At 43.3% G+C, this 22,224-nt stretch overlaps 1 protein-coding gene across 1 annotated transcript in view; it reads left to right on the top strand.

The window, feature by feature from the left end:
• LOC119263556 overlaps positions 1-22,224 on the top strand; it is a 37,032-nt gene that overhangs the window by 14,146 nt on the left and 662 nt on the right. The window contains exons 3-8 of the mRNA XM_037538984.1: positions 6,001-6,351; positions 6,886-7,101; positions 12,293-12,374; positions 12,583-12,631; positions 15,147-15,221; positions 15,331-15,408. Of these exons, the coding sequence (XP_037394881.1) occupies positions 6,001-6,351; positions 6,886-7,101; positions 12,293-12,374; positions 12,583-12,631; positions 15,147-15,221; positions 15,331-15,408 (851 nt within the window). The remainder of the gene's footprint in view (positions 1-6,000; positions 6,352-6,885; positions 7,102-12,292; positions 12,375-12,582; positions 12,632-15,146; positions 15,222-15,330; positions 15,409-22,224) is intronic.

The following is a 22,224-nucleotide window of genomic DNA, read 5'->3' as shown; positions in this document are numbered from 1 at the left end:
TCCCCATGAGTGATATACAGTGGGTTGCAAAAGTATTCATACCCCTTGAACTTTTCCATATTTTGTCACATTACAACCACAAACATAAATATATTTCACTGGAATTTAATGTGAAACACCAACACAAAGTGGTATACAATTGTGAAGTGGAAAGAAAATTATACATGAATCAAAACATTTTTTACAAATAAAAAACTAATAAGTGCGACGTGCAAAAGTATTCAGCCCCCTTTTCCCTGAGTGCAACCAATTGCATTCAGAAGTTGCCTGATGACTGCTAATGACTCAAAAGGGTCCACCTGTGTGTAATCTAATCTCAGTACAAATACAGCTGCTCCGTGACGGCCTCAGATGTTGGTTAAGAGAATATTGGGGAGCAAACAGCATCATGAAGTCCAAAGAACACACCAGACAGGTTAGGAATATGGTTTTGGAGAAGTTTAAAGCAGGCTTAGGTTATAAAAAGATTTCCCAAGCTTTGAACATCTCACGGAGCACTGTTCAATCCATCATCCGGAAATGGAAAGAGTATGGCACCACAGTAAACCTGCCAAGACAAGGCCGTCCACCTAAACTTACAGGCCGAACAAGGAGATCACTGATCAGAGAGGCAGCCAAGAGGCCCATGGTGACTCTGGATGAAATGCAGAGAGCCACAGCTCAGGTGGGGGAAACTGTCCACAGGACAACAATTAGTCGTGCACTACACAAATGTGGTCTTTATGGAAGAGTGGCAAGGAGAAAGCCATTGTTAAAAGAAAACCATAAGAAGTCCCGTTTGCAGTTTGCCAGAAGCCATGTTGAGGACACAGCAAACATGTGGAAGAAGGTGCTTTGGTCAGACGAGACCAAAATAGAACTTTTTGGCCACAATGCAAAACGCTATGCGTGGCGGAGAAATAACACTGCACATCACTCTGAAAACACCATCCCCACTGTCAAATATGGTGGTGGCAGCATCATGCTCTGGGGGTGCTTCTCTTCAGCAGGGACCGGGAAGTTGGTCAAAGTTGATGGGAAGATGGATGGAGCCAAATACAAGGCAATCTTGGAAGAAAACCTGTTGGAGTCAGCAAAAGATTTGAGACTGGGGCGGAGGTTCACCTTCCAGCAGGACAACGACCCTAAACATAAAGCCAGAGCTACAATGGAGTGGTTTAAAAAAAAGAATATTCATGTGTTAGAATGGCCCAGTCAGAGTCCAGACCTAAACCCAATTGAGAATTTGTGGCAAGATCTCAAAACTGCTGTTCACAAACGCTCTCCATCCAATCTGACTGAGCTTGAGCTGTTTTGCAAGGAGGAATGGGCAAGAATTTCAGTCACTAGATGTGCAAAGCTGGTGGAGACATACCCTAAAAGACTTGCAGCTGTAATTGCAGCAAAAGGTGGCTCCACAAAGTATTGACTCAGGGGGGCTGAATACTTTTGCACGTCGCACTTATTAGTTTTTTATTTGTAAAAAATGTTTTGATTCATGTATAATTTTCTTTCCACTTCACAATTGTATACCACTTTGTGTTGGTGTTTCACATTAAATTCCAGTGAAATATATTTATGTTTGTGGTTGTAATGTGACAAAATATGGAAAAGTTCAAGGGGTATGAATACTTTTGCAACCCACTGTAGGTAAGGCGTTCCAACGTTTGAGATCATCTTCTATTGTTTTCAGTAAAGGGATATGATTTAACTGCACTAAGTCTGAAAGCCTAGCAGAGACATGTATGCCTAAATATCTAATATTACCTGATTGTAGTGGAATGGTGGTCGTGTTCTGGAAACTACAATTTATAGGCAAAACTGTTGATTTTCCCCAGTTGATGGAATAGTCTGATATAGAAGAGAAGCTATCTATTAGTCTAATTGTATTCGGGAGAGAAGCTTGGGAGTTTTCCAGGAAAAGTAATACATCATCTGCATAAAGACTTATCTTGTGGTTTCTAGTTTCTGTGTTAATTCCTTTAATATTGGTATTTTGTCGAATTGTTGCTGCTAATGGCTCAATGAAGATAACGAAAAGTGAGGGTGATAGTGGGCAGCCCTGCCTGGTGCCCCTCTGCAGAGTGAAGCTTTGTGAAGTGATATCGTTTGTCCTAACACGTGCACTAGGAGAGCTATGTAAGGTTTTGATCCAGTTTATGAAGGTTGAACCAAATCCGAATTTGTGTAGGACTGCTAATAAATATTTCCAGTTTACCCACTCAAATGCCTTTTCTGCGTCTAAAGATACAATGGTTGTTTCTAATTTGTTAATTGTGCAGTAATCTATTATGTTTACTAGTCTGCGTGTGTTATTGGCTGATTGTCTACCCTTGATAAAACCTGTCTGGTCAGGATGTACTATAAGTGGAGTGATTTTCTCTAATCTTCTGGCAAGGACTTTGCAAATAATTTTAAGATCTAAGTTTATGAGTGAAATTGGGCGATAGCTAGAAGGCAGTGTAGGGTCTTTGCCTGGTTTAAGAAGTAGGCTAATGTTAGCAGAATTCATGTCTGGGGACAGTACGTTCTCATTTTGAATTTGAGTTACCATTCTGAAAAAGGTTGGTTCTAGCACAGACCAGAATTCTTTGTAGAACTCTACTGGAAATCCATCTGGGCCTGGGGCTTTGTTATTTGGTAGATGCTGCAGGGCTTCATGTAATTCGGATAAAGCAAGTGGTGAATCCAGTGCAACAACTTGTTCATTTTTCAGCTTGGGGAGATTTATATTATTAAGAAATTCTTCAATAGCTGCGTTAGAAGGATTAATCTGTGATGAATATAAGGCTTTGTAAAACTCTTTAAAAGCTTTATTTATTTGTTGTGGGTCATGAGTGATGTTTCCAGTTGAGGGTGTCTCTAGTTGTTTTTTCTTTATTTAGCTTTAACTGGTCAGCAAGGAATTTTCCGGATTTATTGCTATGTTCAAAGTTCTGCCAACGCAACCTTTGCAGTGAAAATTGTGTCTTTTTGTCTATTATTTCATTTAATTCCAGTTTGAGTTTTCTCAGCTTGCTCATTGTGTGTTCTTGTGGTGAAGCAGCATGGGCAGCTTCTAAGGATTTTATTTTTTCTTCCATTTCTAATACCTGTGTTTTTTCTTTTTTTTTCTTATGTGTGCAGTAGGATATTATCTTCCCCCGCATTACTGCCTTTCCTGCTTCCCAAAGAACACACAGTGATGTTCCTGGCAGGTCGTTATTTTCTAAATATGTTGTCCATTCCTTTTTGAAATAATTAATGAAATCTTGTTCTTTAAGTAATGATGTATTTAATCTCCAGTTCCTATTTGTTGGTGTGGTTCTTTTCTGTGCCAGAGAGAGAGAGACACCGGTGCATGGTCACTGATAGTGATAGGATGAATCTGAGTGTCTGTGACATCCATCATAATAGAGTTGCTAACTAAGAAGTTGTCTAAACGAGAATGTGAATGGTGTACTGCTGAGAAGAAGGTGTAATCCCGGAGAGTGGGGTGATGTGAACGCCACGCATTAGAGAGCCCAAAGTCGTTCATATATTGATTTAGAGTGTCTGCAGACTGCCAGTTCCTTTGACTCACTGCTGTACTGAGCCTGTCGATTTTTGGATGAAGCACCAGGTTGAAATCTCCTCCTATTATTAGTTTGGTGTCAGAATGATCAGAGAGTGCAGTGAAAATATTATGAAAAAAGGAGGGGTCGTCAACATTTGGCCCATATATATTAGCAATACATAAATGCATATTTAGAATCGACAAGTTAAGTATTATAAATCTACCTTCAGGATCTGTTATATTGTTGCTAATGGAAAAGTTTATCCTTCTGTTAATTAGTATGGCCACCCCCCTTTGTTTTGAGTTGTAGCAGGCTGAGTACGCATGAGGGAACTGAGGAGAGGTCAGTGTGTATGTAGATGTTTTTGACAGATGTGTTTCCTGTAGAAAGACAATATCTGCTTGCAAGTCGCTTAGCCGATTAAAAATGTTCAATCTCTTTTTCCCTCGAACCAGCTCCACGTACATTCCATGTAACAAACCTCAGTGTACTCATGTTAAAACTGGCTGTTTGAGTGTTGGATGTTTACTAGAGGTGTATGTGTTGTATAAGTGTGCTGTATGCCTGTGTTGTATGTTTTGTGTGTGTATCTGCACTATATGTCTGTGTGTGTGTGTCTGTGCCTGCATGTATCGGTCGTGTATGTCTGTGTCTGCGCTGTGTTTGTATGTGTCTCCTGTATGTTTGTGTGAGTGTGTGCTGTGTGTCTCTGTGTGTGTCTGTTAGATATGCCTGTATGTATGTGTGTGTGTGTGTGTGTGTGTGTGTGTGTGTGTGCTGTGTGTCTCTGTGTGTGTCTGTTAGATATGCCTGTATGTATGTGTGTGTGTGTGTGCTGTGTGTCTCTGTGTGTGTCTGTTAGATATGCCTGTATGTGTGTGTGTGTGTGTGTGTGTGTGTGTGTGAACAAATCGCTTAAAGTGAATGAACAAATCGCTGTGTGGGTATTGAAAGAGAGAGGGGGAGGAAAAAAAGGTGATACGTAAAATGAAAGTGCACATACAACAACAACAACAAAAAAAGGGAAAACAAACACAACTTAAGAAAGAAGAAAACATTTAAATTATTTAAGGCACTCTGCTTATTAAACCGGCATTAATGATTCTTTTTTAGACATGTCTTATTATACTAGTCGAAAGGTGATATGTTAAAGTATTCGGATAAAGGCGTCGGTGTTGATACAGATCACCTGATTAGTACAGCCATGGTGTGATATTAATGTCGCGGTAGAGTTGACCGCTAACGTACAGTTTGTCCACTGCAATGACGGCCCGGGAGCCTCCTTGAATGAAACGCTTACGGATGGGGAACAGGACCTTGCGTCGCTCCAGGATCTCCTTAGGGAACTGGTCGTTAATGCTAAAGTCCGTTCCTCTCAGTTCCCGGCCGCGGCTCTTTAACAGCTCTTTATGTTGGAAGTGTTCGAACTTAGCCACGATCGGTCTGGGTCTTCGCGCATCCGGCCGTTTACCCCCCAGGCGGTGAACGCGGTGGAAGCCGATGTTTTTAACGGTGTCCTCAGGAAGTTTTAGGTGAGTTTGTATGAATGACTTTACTGTACTTACCAGGTCTTCGTCTGCCTTCTCCGGGATTCCTGCAAAAATGAGGTTGTCCCTCATGCTGCGGGACTGGAGATCAAGAACCGTTTCTTTAATTTTTTTGTTTTCCTCCGAGAGCCGGGTCATTCCCTCAGTGAGCGATTTCACCGACTCTCTCAGAACCGCGTTTTCTGCAGCGAGTGATTCAACCTGCTGCTGGCTGAACTCCACTGATTCCCGCAGGGCCTGAAACTCTTGGTGGAGTATTTCCACTAGAGCCAGGCGAGCGTCGAATCTGGAGAGCTTGTTATTAATGGACTCCAGAACTTCCGCCGTGCTGCTGGTATGTGGGCTGGCCGCTCCTGGGGATTCTTCGGGGCGGCTCCTCTTGGTGGATGGCGTCATATTTGACTTGCTCATGATGACTCTATCAAAGCAGTCGTCTATATAGGCGAATATATCGCAGTGCTCCAGAGTGTTGGAGTTGTTGAAAATAACTAGATAGGAAATAAAGAAAAGACAACCTGAAAAATGGTTACTTATCTTTTGTGCTTGTCTAAGATTAAGCTAGCGGAATAGAAATAAATTAGCTGAAAAATTTAGCAGTGGCCTGCCGCCATTTTCATGAAGCTCAGCCTTCAGCCGGTCTTGCAGTCTGCCGTCTACTCTGTCACTTCCTGTTCCTCAGCTTTTCTGAGAGGAAATAAAAGATCACCCCTGTAGTTGAGATGAGCGTCATATAGAAATGTCAGATAGTAGAATCATTGGGACTTGATAGAATTGAGAATAAAGAGCTATGTGTATTGTTTGTAAAGCAGAGGTGATTTCTACAGTGTAACGTTGGGTAGATTAAAAAGCCAGTAATTAGTGAGAATATTATATTACAGCTGCAGATTATTATATCTATCATATCATTTCATCTTCCTGACTGTGACTCTGTGTTCCAGGTGAACTGCCTAACCAGCACTGGGGTGTGACCTACACTTCTGAACGTGTCTGTGCTCTGAAAGGATCATCAGTTGATCTGTCCTGCACTTATAAACACCCTGAAGGACTCACAGTGAATAGATCATTCTGGTTCATTGAAAGTCTCCGGCAGCCTGGTGTTGAACCTGAGGATGTGAAAGAGTCTGATCAGTATAAGGGGAGAGTGCAGTACAGCCGGACCCTGAACTCCTGTAGAATGACCATCACTGACCTGAGAGAGAGTGACGCTCACACATACAGCTTCAGATTCTACACTGATGATCCTGGCGGCAGATACTCTGGCAGAGGTGCAGTCACTCTGTCCGTCACAGGTAACTCTGCATAATGAATATGTAGTTTATCACAGGAAAGGAAAAAATAAAGGTTTTTTTTCTCATAATACACAAACAGGGTAAACTGGTTCACTGGCATTAGCAGACTAAAGCAATTAGTAACTAAAAGGCTGCTCCTTCAGATGAGCTAGTGCTAACACAAGAGCTGACCAGTGCAGTGGTCATGCAGTGCAGACGATGATGATGATGATGATGATGATGATGATGATTTTAGGTCTTCTACATGGAGCTTTTTTCCGTTGTGAATGATGTTCCATTACATTAGTTTGAAGACAGAAATCTGTTTGTTTTTGGTTCTTGCCAATGCCAGCTGGATTTTTTCCTTCTCTGACTTTGTGTAATGTAGTGTAACAACTACCCCAGCAGTGATTTCAGTGTTCAGATACTGACCCCTGGAACAGTTAACCGAGTGTCCATACACACCCCTACTAGATAACATACAGTGAGGTGAGTTAACTGGAAGAGTGTCTACAGATGAAAATAACACTAAACCTTGTTTACAATCACCTGCAGATCTGAAGGTTACAGTGTCAGATACAGATGGAGGAGTAAAGAAGCTGACCTGCAGCTCCACCTGCACTCTGCCCAACAACCCCACCTACATCTGGTACAGGAATGGACAGCCTGTATCTGAGTGTGAATCTGCCTCCTGCCATGTAGCTGTGGTCAGTGAAGTGGTCAACTACAGCTGTGCTGTTAAAGGCAGTGATCTCCACTCTCCTCCAGTGTGTGAGTGCAGATTATCACATGCACTAATAATCTGTTCAGTAAAGAGCCAAAAAAATTATAATAATAAGTATTGAAATACACTCAAATACCAAATTATGGGACAGGAATTAGTTTCATGTAGGACCCCCTCTAGCCTGGCTAAGTCCAGAAACTCCACATGGCATTGATTTCATAGGTGGACAGAATACGGTTGGAGGACCACACCGTTTATCATAAATCCAGAAAGCTCCTGAAACCAATTCTGGACAACTTGAGGCTAGTGGCATGGTGCACGATCATACTGGAACGTCCTGTCATTTTGGGGGTATATGAAGGAATGAGGTGTTCAGGCAGACCCAAGCCATTTCATGAGAAAACACCAGTATGGACCCACCACCAGCCTTCACAGTGCCTTATTGACAACTGGGGTCCATTACTTCATGGGGTCTGCGCAACACACAAACCCCACCATCAGCTGGAAAGCAACTGGTACCATGACTCTTTGGAACACGCCATATGTTGCCAGTCCTCTAGGGTCCAGTTAGTAACCTCATGAACCCAGGTGAGGTGCTGTTTCTGGCATTGTGGTGTTAATGGAGGCACTTTAGTTGGGTCTTCTGCTCCCGTTTCCCATGGAAGCTAAAGAACACTGCACTGACCTGTGGGATATGCATGTGGGGCCTCCTGCAGTGAATGTGAATGTGGATATGATTTCTGCCAGAGTCGCATGTCTGTTCTTACAGACAATTCTAGCCAGATGCTGCTGGTCACAGTCATAAAGCACCCCTGGGCGGCCACTGTGCTGTCCACTGTCGGAGGTAATGCCGTCTGTGACACTGTCAACGTGGATCAAGGAATGTTGAATGTCCGCACAACTTCAGCAACAGAATTTCCCGTTCGTCTGGCACCCACCATCTTGCCTTGTTCAAACTTTGATAATTCACGAACTAAAAGTTACAAACAAATGAAATAATTTGGAAGGAAAATTTTTGAAACCCTAGGAGAAACGAGCAAGTCAAGCTTTATGGTGCCTTGTACCTTGTTCCACCTCACTGGTGCCCCACAGCTAAAGGCAGTTTTACCAGCTCAGTAAAAACTCAGGGAACCTCAAGTGAAATAAAATCATCTGAGCGGGTTTTGTAACGTGTCCTTTACAGTGAGCATGGAGGTCATGTACTCTGGCATCTGACTGAGAGCCTTATAAATAAACAGTGCCCAGTGTTTCCCTTCTTACAGACAAAGATGACCATCCCCCTCTCTCATACAACAGTGGTGAGTCCTGTATGGATCTCCAGTAATGAGTCTCAGAACAGAGGGATAAAGAGGGTGCAGAGCTTTCAGAGAGCTCACTGAGGCGTAATCTGTACAGCACATCGTAAGGGCTAATTTGTGGCTTTGGAGTGCGACTAGTAGGCAGGTATTAACTGTGACCTTGGTTGGTCTGGTTGCAGCATCCTTCCTGTAAGATTCAGTTCACTGCTGCTAAACAATCAACAGTGCAGAAAAATGGAGAAAATGCTCCCCAATCTTCTGACTTTATTAGGCAAAATTACACATGGGGTTTAAAATGACTGGCCATGTATTCAAAAGCTTCTGGTGGCAGATTTAGCACACCCAGCCTCTTAATACAGTTGAGGTACTAAAGTTAAATCCATTTCAGAGAATATAAGTTAAAAACTTAAATGTTAAGCAGACGTGATTCATAAATGGGCCAGACCAGTTTTGCTGCTGTAGTATTTTTATATTATGTTGTTTTTACTCGGCCAGATTTATTACTGCTTTATATATTTTGATTATTTTGGATATAAACTCTGACTAAAGTTTTGAATATTGTAGTTATGATGTTTCAGCTCTAAAGCTCTACAGGTATAGACATGCCACTTTGTTAGAATGTGGCCATGCAGGGTGGTGAGCGTGGAGCACCACGGGTTCAGCCGTGCGGCAGTGAGACTTCATTCTTGTAACTAGTTGTTGTGGTTTGAATGGTGCGGATGTGCGTTTGGGATGTGTGGTAGTTTGCAGTTGTGGTATGAATGGTGCGGATGTGTGTTTGGGATGTGTGGTAGTTTGCGGTTGTGGTTTGAATGGTGCAGATGTGTGGTTGTGGTTGCCGTTTACCTTGTACGGGAGATGTGTGGTTCTAGCTGACTTGCCCCGCGGCTGTTCACTAGCGCTGAGCGGTGGGTTCCCCTGCTGCTGTGTTAATTGAAGAGCACTCGTTTAAAGTGCTGTGTTTCCCACGTCTTCCTCTTCTATGCAGACACTGCACCAGTGTCAGAAGTGAGATCTTGTCCTAGTGGTCAACCCAGTGGGGAAACGGTGAAGAAGACCAATTCTGGACTGCGAGGAGGAGCAGCACAGCGTTCAAGATGGCATAACATTGCTCGAGGTTGGAGGTGGCACAGTTAGGCGCAACAGAGACATGGTGGGTCAAGGCTGAGCACTGGAGCTCCAACACACACAAACTGCAGTGCAGTGGGCAGCAGAGAAAAAGGAGAATGGTTGAGGGAGCACCGTTGCTTTTGCTGCTGTAGTGAAGGAAGTAAAGTGACCAAGGGAGCGCTACTGCTACTCCTGCTGCCCACAGGAGTGTGAGGAGTGATGCTGAGAGGAGATCCATTGCACTGGGGTGAAGGTCGTAGTGGATGTGCAGGAGGCATGGCCAGGCGGAGCTGCGAGCATGGAGCAGTGCTGTATCTGATCCCTTCACGCCAGTGCAACACTAATACACCACTACCCTGACAGCGTCACTGCAAGTGCTGAGATTCACCACCCCAATAGTACCTGCTCTGTGGGGGTCCTGACCGTTAAAGAACACGGTATCAAAGTATGCGGAGGTATAGATGGTCTACAGTCTGTAACTGTAAAATGGTTTGAAACTATATGATTAGTGGAGCTGATGAAGTAGACAAAGAGCTTAGATACAAGATACAAGGACTTTTCAGTAACTTTGCAGGAACAGTGTTCTTTCTAAATGTTTGCTCCAGATTTGTTCAGGCTTGTGGGCCACAATTTTCTAACAGCGACACTGGACTTCATAGAGGACTCTATGTTCCATCACACCCCTGTCGGTTTGGCCCTGTGCTGTGTGTCACTGGCGGTGTTTACATGCAAAGATTTTTGCTAATCAGATTAAATGCAATCAGATTACAGATTCAGACTGAGGTATTTGTGCTCACTCTACTCAACAATCTGAAGAAAATCTTCGTTTACATGCTCACTACAAGTAATCCAATGCACAATGACGTGCATGCGTGGAGCAGCACTTAGAGTAAACATTACCATGACAGCGAACATCACGTTAGGTCCAGTTGGCGTGAGATGAGTTTCCAGTTGGCGCGCTTGTGTCTTTTGTGGCTTAAAACTGATGTCAGGCTCAGAAAAACGGCCTTCACATGCGCTTATAAAGGAAGATGTTGTGCTCTGAGACGCAAGCTGTCCGTCCCACGGCCGTCTTTTAAAGCTCAGAGTATAAACCTTGTCTCCTCTGCAGACCAGTTTCTGCTCCGCCGTGTTGAACGGTATAAACCCTTCGCTATCACGTGCCGCACATGCGCTGAACAGATAATCAGGTAATCAGATTCAGGCATTTACATGGCTATTATTCTTCTATTTCATGCATTATTTAGAGGTTTACCCACCTCGTTCAATCGGATAGAAATTGTATTCCGATAGGCCTCAATCAGATTAGTCTATTCAGATTGAGGTGTTTACATGGACGTATTCTGTTCTGATTGCGCTATTAGTCATATTATTATCGGATTATCAGGCTACATGTAAACGTGGCTACTGTCCTGCTGGAAGCTGAACTTTCTACCAAGCTCTAGTTTTTAGAGGGAAGTTCCATTCCCTTGATCCTGCAGCACTCTCTGGGAGATTCTAACACAGACATATAATTTTGTAGGCTTTCCTATGTTGAGCATGTGCATAATTGTATTTCTAATATCTTTAGAATCCTCTATGATCTTCCTTTTCACAGCTTCCCTTCAGATTCACACTCTGACCAATGGCACTTAAATGAAGGGAGTGTTTTATCCTGAAACGATTAACTTTTTAAAGTAATCATGGGTAGAAGCCCATGGTGTCCTTTTTAGACATAAAACATTGTATTACTCAGCACAAGAAAGTCATTTACGATCAAGATGAATCTGATTACTTTTAAGGGGGTTGAATACTTTTGTAAGGCACTGTAAATTAGATCCATTTAATGTTTTGCTCTTTTTTTTCTAAGAATATCTTAATTGCTAGACAGTGTTGTTGTTGTTATCAATAATAGTAACAGCAATAACTGTAATTATTGCAGTGCATGCGAAAAATAACCTTTTTTAGAAATACTACCCAAATTCCAAAAATGTTTGCTCTGTAAAATGTAAATAAAAAGTTTGCACTGATTTGTAAATCTCATAGATCCGTATTTTATTCACACTAGAACACACATCAGATGTTGAAAGTAAAACATTATATCGTTTCATGAAAAACTAACTCATTTAGAGCTTGATGGTAGCAACGCATCTCAAAGAAGTTGGGACAGGGTCATGTCCACCAGTCTGTAAACATCTGGGAAGTGAAGAGAACACCTGCTGGAGTTTTGGGAGAGGAATGTTTTACCATTCTTGTCTGATGTGGGATTCTAGCTGATCAGTTCTGGGTCTTTGTCAGATTTCTCATTTCATGATGTGCCAGATGTTTTCTATTGGTGAAAGGTCTGAACTGCATGCAGGTCAGTTCAGCGCTGGGACTCTTCTCCTGTGAAGCCCTGCTGTTGTGATTGATGCAGTATGTGGTTGATTATCCTGCTAAAATCTGAAACGCCTTCCCTGAAAGAGATGCTGTCTGGATGGGAGCATATGTTGTCCTAAAACAAGCCTTCTGTTGCCCCGCCCCAACTTTTTTGAGATGCGTTGCTACCATCAAGCTCTAAATGAGTTAATGTTTTCAATAAAATGGTATTTACATTTTACACAGCATCCCACCTTTTTTGGAATTGGTGTTGTAAAATGTAAAATTAGTTAATAGTATGTGCTCCGTTAGCTGTTACTCCTTTTCCTTCACTGCAGTATACCAAATATTTGCTTCTACATTGTTATCAAGTATATTTTTAGCTTTTTACTTTCACTTTTATTTGAATGAGATTTTGACACTGTTTCCAAACTTTCACTGAAGTATAATTTCTCTGTTCTTTTTCCTCTCCTGCATCTCTGCACTAATGCAGATAACAGGACTTCAGTATATGCAGCTTCTGGAGGCGCCGTGGTTTTACTTCTGATATTCACTGCAGTCTTTTTGTGGATGAGGTGAGAATCTGAACACATGTAAGATATGAAACATCCTCCAAATGCTGCCTGTAAGCTGTGCTGCATTTCAGCTACTTCACTCTAATATCAGCAGTTTAATACAGTGGAGAGTGAAATAGACGGTGTGCAGTTTCAGAACATTAACAGGAGCTGATTTAATGCTGGAGATGTTAGTCTGATGGTCATTTTCCTCTGAAAACTCCAACAGGAGACGAGCAGCAGTGACCAGCAGCAAGACAGAGAAGAACAGTGGAGAGGTGAGTTTTAATGAGGAAGTCGTTTGAATCCAGTCAAGTTAATGATGATTTTCATAACTGATTAATCAGTTAATTAGAAAAATCAGTAACTAAATATTTTATCATGCACAGCAGCCCTTGTCCATCAGGGTGAGTCAAATCTGTTAAAAAAAAACAAGCAGCCACATATTTCCCTGACAGGTTTGTGATCCATCAGTTTCTTCTTGGGTGCATTTGCACCATCAAACTCACGTCTGGTAGGAGTGTGAATATGAACATAAATGCTTAACAGTCTAAAAAAAATGCTGCATTTGTAGTTAAATAACCAACTATTATTAAAATCATCTACAATACAAATAATAAAAGAAATAAAGTAATAGTAAAGGTCTCCTCCCCATCGGACATGTCTGGAACACCTCCCTAGGGAGGCGTCCAGAGGCCATCCTTACCAGATGCCCGAAGACCTCAGCTGACTTCTCTCAATGTGGAAAAGCAGTGGCTCTACTCCGAGCCTCTCCTGAATCACCGAGCTTCTCACCCTATCTCTAAGGGAGAGCCTGGTGACCCTGCGGAGAAAGCTCATTTCGGCCGCTTGTATCGGCGATCTATTTCTTTCGGTCACTACACAAAGCTTGTGACCATAGGTGAGATCCTGAGGCCACCATAGTGGACACCCGCCGCCACTTGGCTGTTCCCAGAAATTCTGTCCATAAAAGTTATGAAGAGAATCGGTGACAATGGACAGCCCTGGACAAAATCTGACTTGTTGCCGGCTATACAAAACAAGCTCCTGCTCTGTTAGTACAGGGACTGAATGGCCTGTAACAACGAGTGCCTCGCCCGGTACTCCTGGAGCACTCCCCACAGGATCTCCCAACAGGGGACGCAGTCAAATGCCTTATCTAAATCCACAAAACACACGTGGACTGGTTGGGTGAACTCCCACGCACCCTCCAGGATCCTGGTGAGGATAAAAAGCTGGTCCAGTGTTCCATGACCTTGTGAAACCCACATTGTTCCTCTTGTAGCTGAGATTCGACTATTGATCGGACTCTCTTCTCCATTACCCCTGCATAGACCTTACCGGGTAGGCTGAGAAGTGTGATCCCCCGATAGTTGGAACACACTCTCCGGTCCCTTTTCTTAAGAAGGGGGACCACCACCCCAGTCTGCCACTCCAGGGGGACAGCCTCAGATGTCCATGCGATGTTACAGAGGCATGTCAGCCAAGACAGCCATACAGCATCCAGAGCCCTCAGGAATTCCGGCGGATCTCATCCACCCCCGGTGCTCTGCCACCAAGAAGTTTTCCAACCACCTTGGCTACCTCAGCCCAAGTGATGGAAGGACCCTCGCTCAGGTCTCCAAGCTCTGCCTCCTCTAGGGAAGGATTGTTGGTGGGATTGAGAAGATCCTTGAAGTATTCCTTCCACCGTCCTATGACATCCTCTGTCAAAGTCAGCAGCCCCCCAGCCCCACTGTATACAGTGTTGGTCAGGAACCGCTTTCCTCTGTTGAGGCGCCTGACTGTTTGCCAGAAACTTCTCGGTGCCTGTCGATAGTGGCCTCATGGCCTCACCAAACTCCTCCCACAACCACTGCATGCTGCAGTCATAATGTTTAAATGTGTAATTACTTTAGGAAAATAATCACATCCTTCTATCGTCTTTGAATAAACTGACATTTTGTTTATTTCACTTTTTTTTCTTTCCATTGGTTGTTTAGATTGAGATTCACCTTGATATTCAAATTATTTCTGTTCTGATCAAGAAGCCAAAATTAAATGGTAGCTTGTGTGGTTTGGTAACATTTATGTAATCAAACCTGATATTACTGAGCGCACAGAAGCAGGCGGTTTACAGCCATGCTAGAATGTAGGGCTGTAAAGCATCTTTATCTCTCCAAACAGAAACAAACATGTCAGTGTTTTCAGAAACAGTAGATTTTTAAAATGGAGATTTAAAATGTGCTCCCTGAAAAGCTTTTTCCAAAAGCTCCGTGTTCAGTGACCTAAAGCAGCGCTGTCCTGCAGATGGGAAGCTAAAACACAGAGAAAGTTTGCTTTTAAAGGAATGTTTATCCGTGAGGACAAGCAGGTCTGTGAGCTTCATCACGCTGAGCTTTTCTGTCCTGAACGTGTTTCTCTGGATCTTCACTCATGACAGCTGTGCTGCTGTGACTGGTCAGCCCAGTTTCACACGTCTAACAGGAAACGGTCTTTTAAATGATGTTCTAGTGAAGTGTTCCCATATTTCTGACTGGAGAACCCGTCCTAAATTCTGTTTTTCCTCTTCTATTTACCTGACATAAACGAGGAGTGCAAGTCAACTAATCGGGAACAAGATTTATTGCCAACTATTTTTTTTATTGCAGACTTTATTGATATTGATATCGGTGCATGACGTCACTGTTTGTCACATACAGGCTGCTAAAAATTTCAGCTCCAGAGCTTAAAACACTTCCCATATCCCTGAATGAGCAACACTGACTGATCCTAACTGAAAACTGAAGCTGTGTCTCCTCGTCTCTCTAAAAGGCTCCAAGGACTGGAGACGACACTTACTCAGCTCTGAACCCCAACACCATGTCCTCCGACTATGACACTCTGACTGTAAGTTTGGTGTGTTTGAACATTGTTGTGGTTATTAGTGTGTTTAGATTTATGATTATTTTTAATATTCTTTTTAAAAAATTCTTATAAGAATTATTATTCTTATAAGCATTTTAGAGACTCTCCCAGTGGCACGTACTCGGCTCTGAACCCCAACACCATGTCCTCCGACTACGAAACTCTCACAGTAAGTCTGGTGTGTTTTGAACATTATTGTGGTTATTGGTGTGTTTAGTTTTATAATAATTTCACAGCACGTTACACGTCAGGACTCAATATAGGGTGAAGCCTTAAGCAAGCAGCAAATAATTGAATGACACATGACATCCTTCCAGTGTTCAACAGTGCAGCACGACGTATAGAGTAGTGCTTAATATCCATAACTCCCTGAAGTAGACAGTGTTCTAAACCCTGGAGAAATGGGCACCATGCAGAGATGAAGGAAATCACAGTAGTGTGGGAGATTTTCTCTTCCTTGATCTAGAACAGCAGGAGAGAACATTTTTAAGCACACAGGAACCTGTACTGTACGGGTTTGAGCCTGTGGAGCACAGTTCATAGGGTTCACCTGGGTGGCCTATCGAGTGAGGAAGGATCAGATCCTCCAGATGTTGTACAGGAGAAACCTACATGACAATGAGATTTGTGATGTTAGTCGAGAACGATAACGATGGCCATCCACAGTCACACCAAGACTTCTTGCCTTTACAAATGGAACAGAAAATTAAATCTTTAGAAAATGCCTATGCTGCATCACCACAAGAAAATATAATTAACAGCCTGAGGAAACTTAAATTGGAATTAAATGAAATACTTGATAAGAAGACACAATTTATGTTGCAGAGGTTGCGTCTGGAAAACTTTGAACATGGAAATAAATCTGGAAAATTCCTGGCCAATCAGTTAAAACTGAATAAAGAAAAAACAGCTATTCACTCTATTAAAGACTCGGTCGGTAATATTACTCATGACCCACAACAAATAAATAACTCCTTTAAAGACTTTTATGAAGCCTTATACTCATCACAGATTAATCCATCTGATGCTGAAATTGAAGAATTTCTTAATGACATAAATCTTCCTAAATTAATTGAGGATCAGATTACAACTCTTGATTCACCGTTTTCATCATCTGAATTCTATAAGGCAATACAGCACCTTCCAAATAATAAAGCCCCAGGCCCAGACGGTTTCCCAGCAGAATTCTATAAAGAATTTTGGCCTGTGTTAGAACCTACTTTTTTCAGGATGGTGACTCAAATCAAGAATAACCACACAATCTCTCCAAACATGAACTCGGCCAACATTAGCCTGCTTCTTAAACCAGGCAAAGACCCAACACTTCCATCTAGCTATCGCCCAATCTCTCTTATTAATGTAGACCTTAAAATTATTTGCAAAGTTCTCGCAAGAAGATTAGAAAAAATCACTCCATATATTATACATTCGGACCAAACAGGTTTTATCAAGGGCCGGCACTCGGCCGATAACACACGCCGACTAATAAATATAATAGACTACTGTTCCATTAACAAATTAGAAAAAATAGTAGTCTCTTTAGATGCAGAGAAAGCATTCGACAGGGTAAATTGGAAATTTTTGTTAGCAGTTCTACATAAATTTGGATTTGGCCCATCCTTTATAAACTGGATCGAAACATTATACAGCTCTCCAAATGCACGGGTTAGGACAAATGATCTTATTTCACAAAGCTTCAGTCTGCAGAGGGGAACTAGACAAGGTTGCCCACTCTCTCCCTCAATGTTTATCATCTTCATTGAGCCACTAGCAGCAAAAATCCGACAGAATGTAAACATCAAAGGAATCCAAACAGAAAATACAGACCATAAAATAAGCCTTTATGCTGATGATGTATTACTTTTCCTCGGGAACTCACAAACCGCTCTTCTAAAGACAATCACACTTATAGATAAGTTCTCATCTGTATCAGATTACTCCATTAATTGGAGTAAATCAACAGTTTTGCCTCTGAATTGTAAATTTCAGAACTACATCACTACAGTCGGGCAACATTAGATATCTAGGTATACATTTTTCTCCCAGGCTGTTAGATCTGGTACGACTGAACCATATTCCTCTACTAAAAACAATAGAGGACGATCTCACACGTTGGAACTCTCTACCTATATCTCTCATGGGGAGAGTTGCCACAATAAAAATGATGATTCTGCCTAAAGTAAATTATCTGTTCTTAATGATCCCTAATAAACCTTCTATTGCTTGGTTTAAGTCGCTAGACTCAAATATATCTAAATTTTTATGGAAAAGTAAAACATCTAGAATAAGCTTGAAGACTTTACAAAAGCTAAAATGCAGCGGTGGTCTAGAACTACCAAATTTTTATCACTATTTTTTAGCCAATAGACTACAGTATGTTTCAAGGTGGATGAAATCAAACCGCTCAGACAGTCCATGGCTGGATCTGGAACAAACACTCTGTGGGAAATTGAAAATATCTGACTTACCTCTCATTAGCTCCAGCATTAAACATTACAATTGCTTTAAAAGCCTTACAATAAGCACCACCCTGATAGCCTGGTGGGAATTCTTAAAGATGGCTAAGTCTTCACTAATCCCTTGTAAATTAACACCCATTTGGAACAATCCCGATATATGTCGGAAAAAGACAGTACTGAATTTTTCAGAATGGCAAGAAAAAGGAATAAATAATTTAGAACATGTTATTCATGATGGGACCTTTATTTCATTTGAAGATCTTATTTTAAAATATGAAATTAGCAGTAGCAAATTTCTGGAATATCACCAATTGAGGTCCATCATACAGGCAAGATTTAATCTAAGTAATCTAAATCTAGAAATCCCTGTGTGGATAACAGACTTTCTAAACCTCTATACCCCTAAACTGTTATCAAAAATATACAAATTATTATTAAAAATTAATGATTCAATATCCCTTCCAATTACAAAATGGGAGAGAGATCTTTCCATCATCCCGGATGAAAACTTCTGGACACAGATATGTCTAAATACTTTTAAAATGACTAAAAATCCAAACCAAATCCATTTGGGTGTCTGATGGCTCTTAGACTGGAGATGGGGGCTGCCGCTCTGCGGTTTCTGTGTGCGGGCCCTGTTGTTGATGGTGGGGGGCCTGGATGTGTGCGCTCACGGTCTTGGGGTGGGGACCTGGGGACCCGTGGGGGTGGGTGCTGGCCCCGTCCGGGGGGCTGGCCTCCTCTGTGTGGGCCGGGGTGCGGGGTCTGGGGCCTTGGCGCCTGGGGTCGCCCGTCCCCCGTTTGGGCTCCTCCCTGCGCTGGAGGGGTCTGTGCCCCCCTGGGCGCACCGCCAGGTGGTGGGGGGTCTGGGGCGCGCCGGGGTGTCTGTCTGGCATTCCAGGATTCTGGATGCCTCCCGGGAGGAGGGGTGGGGCACTCAAGTAGGGGGACAACCACATAGGTCCGGTTCGTTCTGGACCCAGGACCACTGTGTTTGCGTGTATATGGGTGAGTGTGAAGTTTGTGCGGGTGAGTGTGTTTGTGTTGGTATGTATGTGTGTGTGTTTGTATTGGAATTGTGAGTATGTGTATTGTAATTGTATGTGTATGTGTGATAATTGTTGTCTCTTGTGTGCGTGTGGGTTGTTTGTGTTTGTATTGTCATTGTGAGTATGTGTATTGTAATTGTGAGTATGTGTATTGTAATTGTGAGTATGTGTATGTGTGATAATTGTTCTCTTGTGTGCGTGTGGGTGTGTGTTGTTTGTGTTTGTATTGTCATTGTGAGTATGTGTATTGTAACCGTGAGTATGTGTATGTGTGATAATTGTTGTCTCTTGTGTGCGTGTGGGTGTGTATGTTTTGTGCTGTGTGGGCGGGCGCCGGCCTGGAGCACGGTGGTGTCCTGGGGTCGTGGCCGCTTCGGGCCCAGGGCCGGCCTTCCCTGCGCCGCGGCCGGGTGTAGGAAACCGGGGTGCCTAGTGAGCTAGCGTCAGCTGGCTCTCTTCCTCCGAGGGGTAGTTCTCTGCCTCTCGGTCTTTCTTATCCTGACCCTTCCCCTCCTCCCACTCAGTCAAACATCACACTACACATGGGGGTTCTGGGGGAGGGGGGCCCATGCTACAGTGAGTAGGGCCACCTACCTGGCTCTGCTCGCTGTGATGCGTGATGTCCCACTCCTCCCCTTTTTTCCCCCCTTACAATGACACATTTCATGACACAGTACAGTACACACAGGGCTTTGGGGGGCAGGTGTCACTCAGTGGATGGTGGGTGGCGCTGCTGATGTGACCTCACTTATCTGCTCACTGCTACCTGCCCCTCAATTTTATTTACACATTAGATATTGAGGGCCTTGGGGGGCAGTGTGGCAGTGTGCTGTTATTCAGTACTACATTGCCTCTGTCCCTCCAATTTTAATTGCACTGTAGCTCACACACATTCTTTTCATTTCACACACATATTGAGTGTGGGGGGGGGGGTGGGCGGGTCCTCTCACACCCCGGTTTGGTGCACCCTGCCTGGTGGGGGGACCGGCCGGTCATTCGGGGCCGGGATGGCTGCCTCCCTGGGTTACCGCTGACCCGTGCTGGTGTCCGCCCGCCGATACTGTGAGTCCATGTATGTTCCGTGTGTATGCATGAGTGGGTGACTGGTGTGTGCGAGTGTGGGTGTGTATGGGTGCATGTGAACATGTGTGTGTGGACAGCTGGGCCTGGGTCTATGACTTGCTGAGCCTGGACATCTGTGGTACATGGTGGTGGGCAGGAGTTACCCCTCCCCACCGCTTGCCGACTCCGCCCCCCCCCCCCGGGGTATGGGTGTCCTGTGGGTCCCTGGGTGCATGGCTGGACATCTTGGCGTGGTCCCTGCCCTGCTCCCTTGGCGGTTGTGTCCTGAGGGTGGTTTGGGCCTCTCTGGCATGGGGGGGGGGGTCCTGCCGGGGGTCGGCCGGTCTCGAGCGCCTGGGCCCTCGGGGGCCGCATGCTCGGCTCATGCTGGGGATGTTGGCCTGCCGGGGGGGGTGGGCTGCTCATTGCCTCTGGCTCTCCGGTCACTTGCCCTTTGTCTGTGGGCGCTCTGTCTGGGGCCTCCATTCTTCGTCCTCTGGGGCGTGCACGCGGTGGCCGTCGGAGCATGTGGCCTCAGGTCTCCTGAGTTCCTAATGGGCTGTGGATGGTCCGGGTCCCCCGGGTCCTTCCCTATCTGTCTCTGGACCACGGGGGCATGGTTGCGGCTTCTTGCCCTCATTGCTGAGCACATTCCATGACACATGACACGTGAACGCATATACACACATATACACATTGCTGCAAACAGTAGAATTGTGTGTGGTGGGTGGGTGTATATGTATAGAGGCATATGTATAGATATGTAAACATGTGTATGTATGTAGCAGCAAATAGTAGAATTATGTCTGGGTGTATATATGTATATGTATATGTGAATATGTATATGTATGTATATCTGTATAATTGTTTTTTTTCCCCTCCCTATTTTTTTTTTTTTTAATTTATTTACTTACTTATTTATCTATTTATTTTTATTTAGTTGTCTGGTTATTTACTTATTTTATTTGTTTTTTCTCTTTATTTATTTATTTTTTATTATTTTTTTTTCTATTTATTTATTTACTTAATTAATTATCATTATTATGATTTATTTTTATTTTTTTATTTTTTTCTCTCTCTCCTCCCTTCTTCTCTTTCTTTCCTGTCCTCTTTTTTATTGCCTGTCAGGCCTGGCCAAACAAATAAAATAAAAACTTTAACAAGAATAGGCTTTAGTAACCTATAGAGCTTTTTCTTGTGAAAACAAATATGTTTGGTACATCAGTACATTCGGATTACCATTCCGATTGCAAAAATGGCCAGACATGACAGGTTTAAAAAAAAAAAAAAAAAATGGAACAGTCAGAGAGTTCTTGAATGAGATGCTAAGATCATGATTAGGACCACAGTAAGCTCAGTCTTGCTAGGATTGAGCTTCAGGTGCTAAGCTGCCATACATGAAGAGATGTCCGACAGACATGCTGAGATGCAACTGGAAATCTTGAACTCAGGAAGTGAGATAGAAAGCATTAGTTGATTCATCAGCATAGATGTGATCAGAGAAGCCATTAAACGATATTACATCACCAAGAGAGCTAGTGTAAAGAGAAAAGAGAAGTGGACCCAGCACAGAGCCTTGTGGGACACCAGTGGAGAGCCTGCATGGAGAGGATGTGGACTCTCTCCATGTTACTTGGTAAGAGCGACCCTCCAGAGAGGACTTGAACCACTTCCATGCAAAGTCAGTGATTCCAAAGTTTGTAAGGAAGTCCAGAAAGATTGTATGGTTGACTATGTCAAAAGCTGATAGATCAAGAAGAATCAGAAGAGATTACGGTTTGGCTGATCTTGCTGACTGGAGCTTCTCAATCACTGCTATAAGGGCATTTCCTGTTGAGTGCACAGGTGTGAAGCCAGATTAGATTAGTGGTGTGTTGTAGGTGAGAGAGAAGAGATGGGTTTTGAGATTTGCTTTGAATATATAAAGAGCATTCAACTGCTGGACTTGTGGAGCAAGAGAGTTCCAGAGAAGCGGTGCAGAACTGGGGAACATTGGAAGCTGTGATGTTTTGATGGAGGAATGTTCAGTAAATCAGCTGAAGGAGAGCAGAGAGAACAGCTGGGTTTACGGTGAAGGAGAAGATCAGACGGTAAGAAGGATGGAGGCTGGTCAGAGCTTTGAAGTGAATTCGCTGCTTTACAGGAAGCCAGTGGAGATGATGGAGAACAGCTGTAATGTGGTTATGAGAGCAAGGATGAGTGAAAGATGAGAGTTCCTGTGAAGGAAAGAAGAGCTGATTCTGCAGATTTCACCACTGAAGGTGAAATCGTGTAGAAAAGACATTAGAATTTTATTACAGACTGAAGATCAGATTTGACTGAAATGCCAGTCACTGATTCTGACAGTCAGCCTGCAGGGGGCGTTCAGTTCTGTGAGCTTGTGTTTTTACCCTCAGCCTGTTAGAGACTCTCCCA

Source organism: Pygocentrus nattereri, chromosome 6 (assembly GCF_015220715.1).
Source record: "Pygocentrus nattereri isolate fPygNat1 chromosome 6, fPygNat1.pri, whole genome shotgun sequence".
In the NCBI taxonomy this organism is placed as follows: Eukaryota; Metazoa; Chordata; class Actinopteri; order Characiformes; family Serrasalmidae; genus Pygocentrus; species Pygocentrus nattereri.
This window is presented reverse-complemented; position numbering and strand designations above follow the sequence as displayed.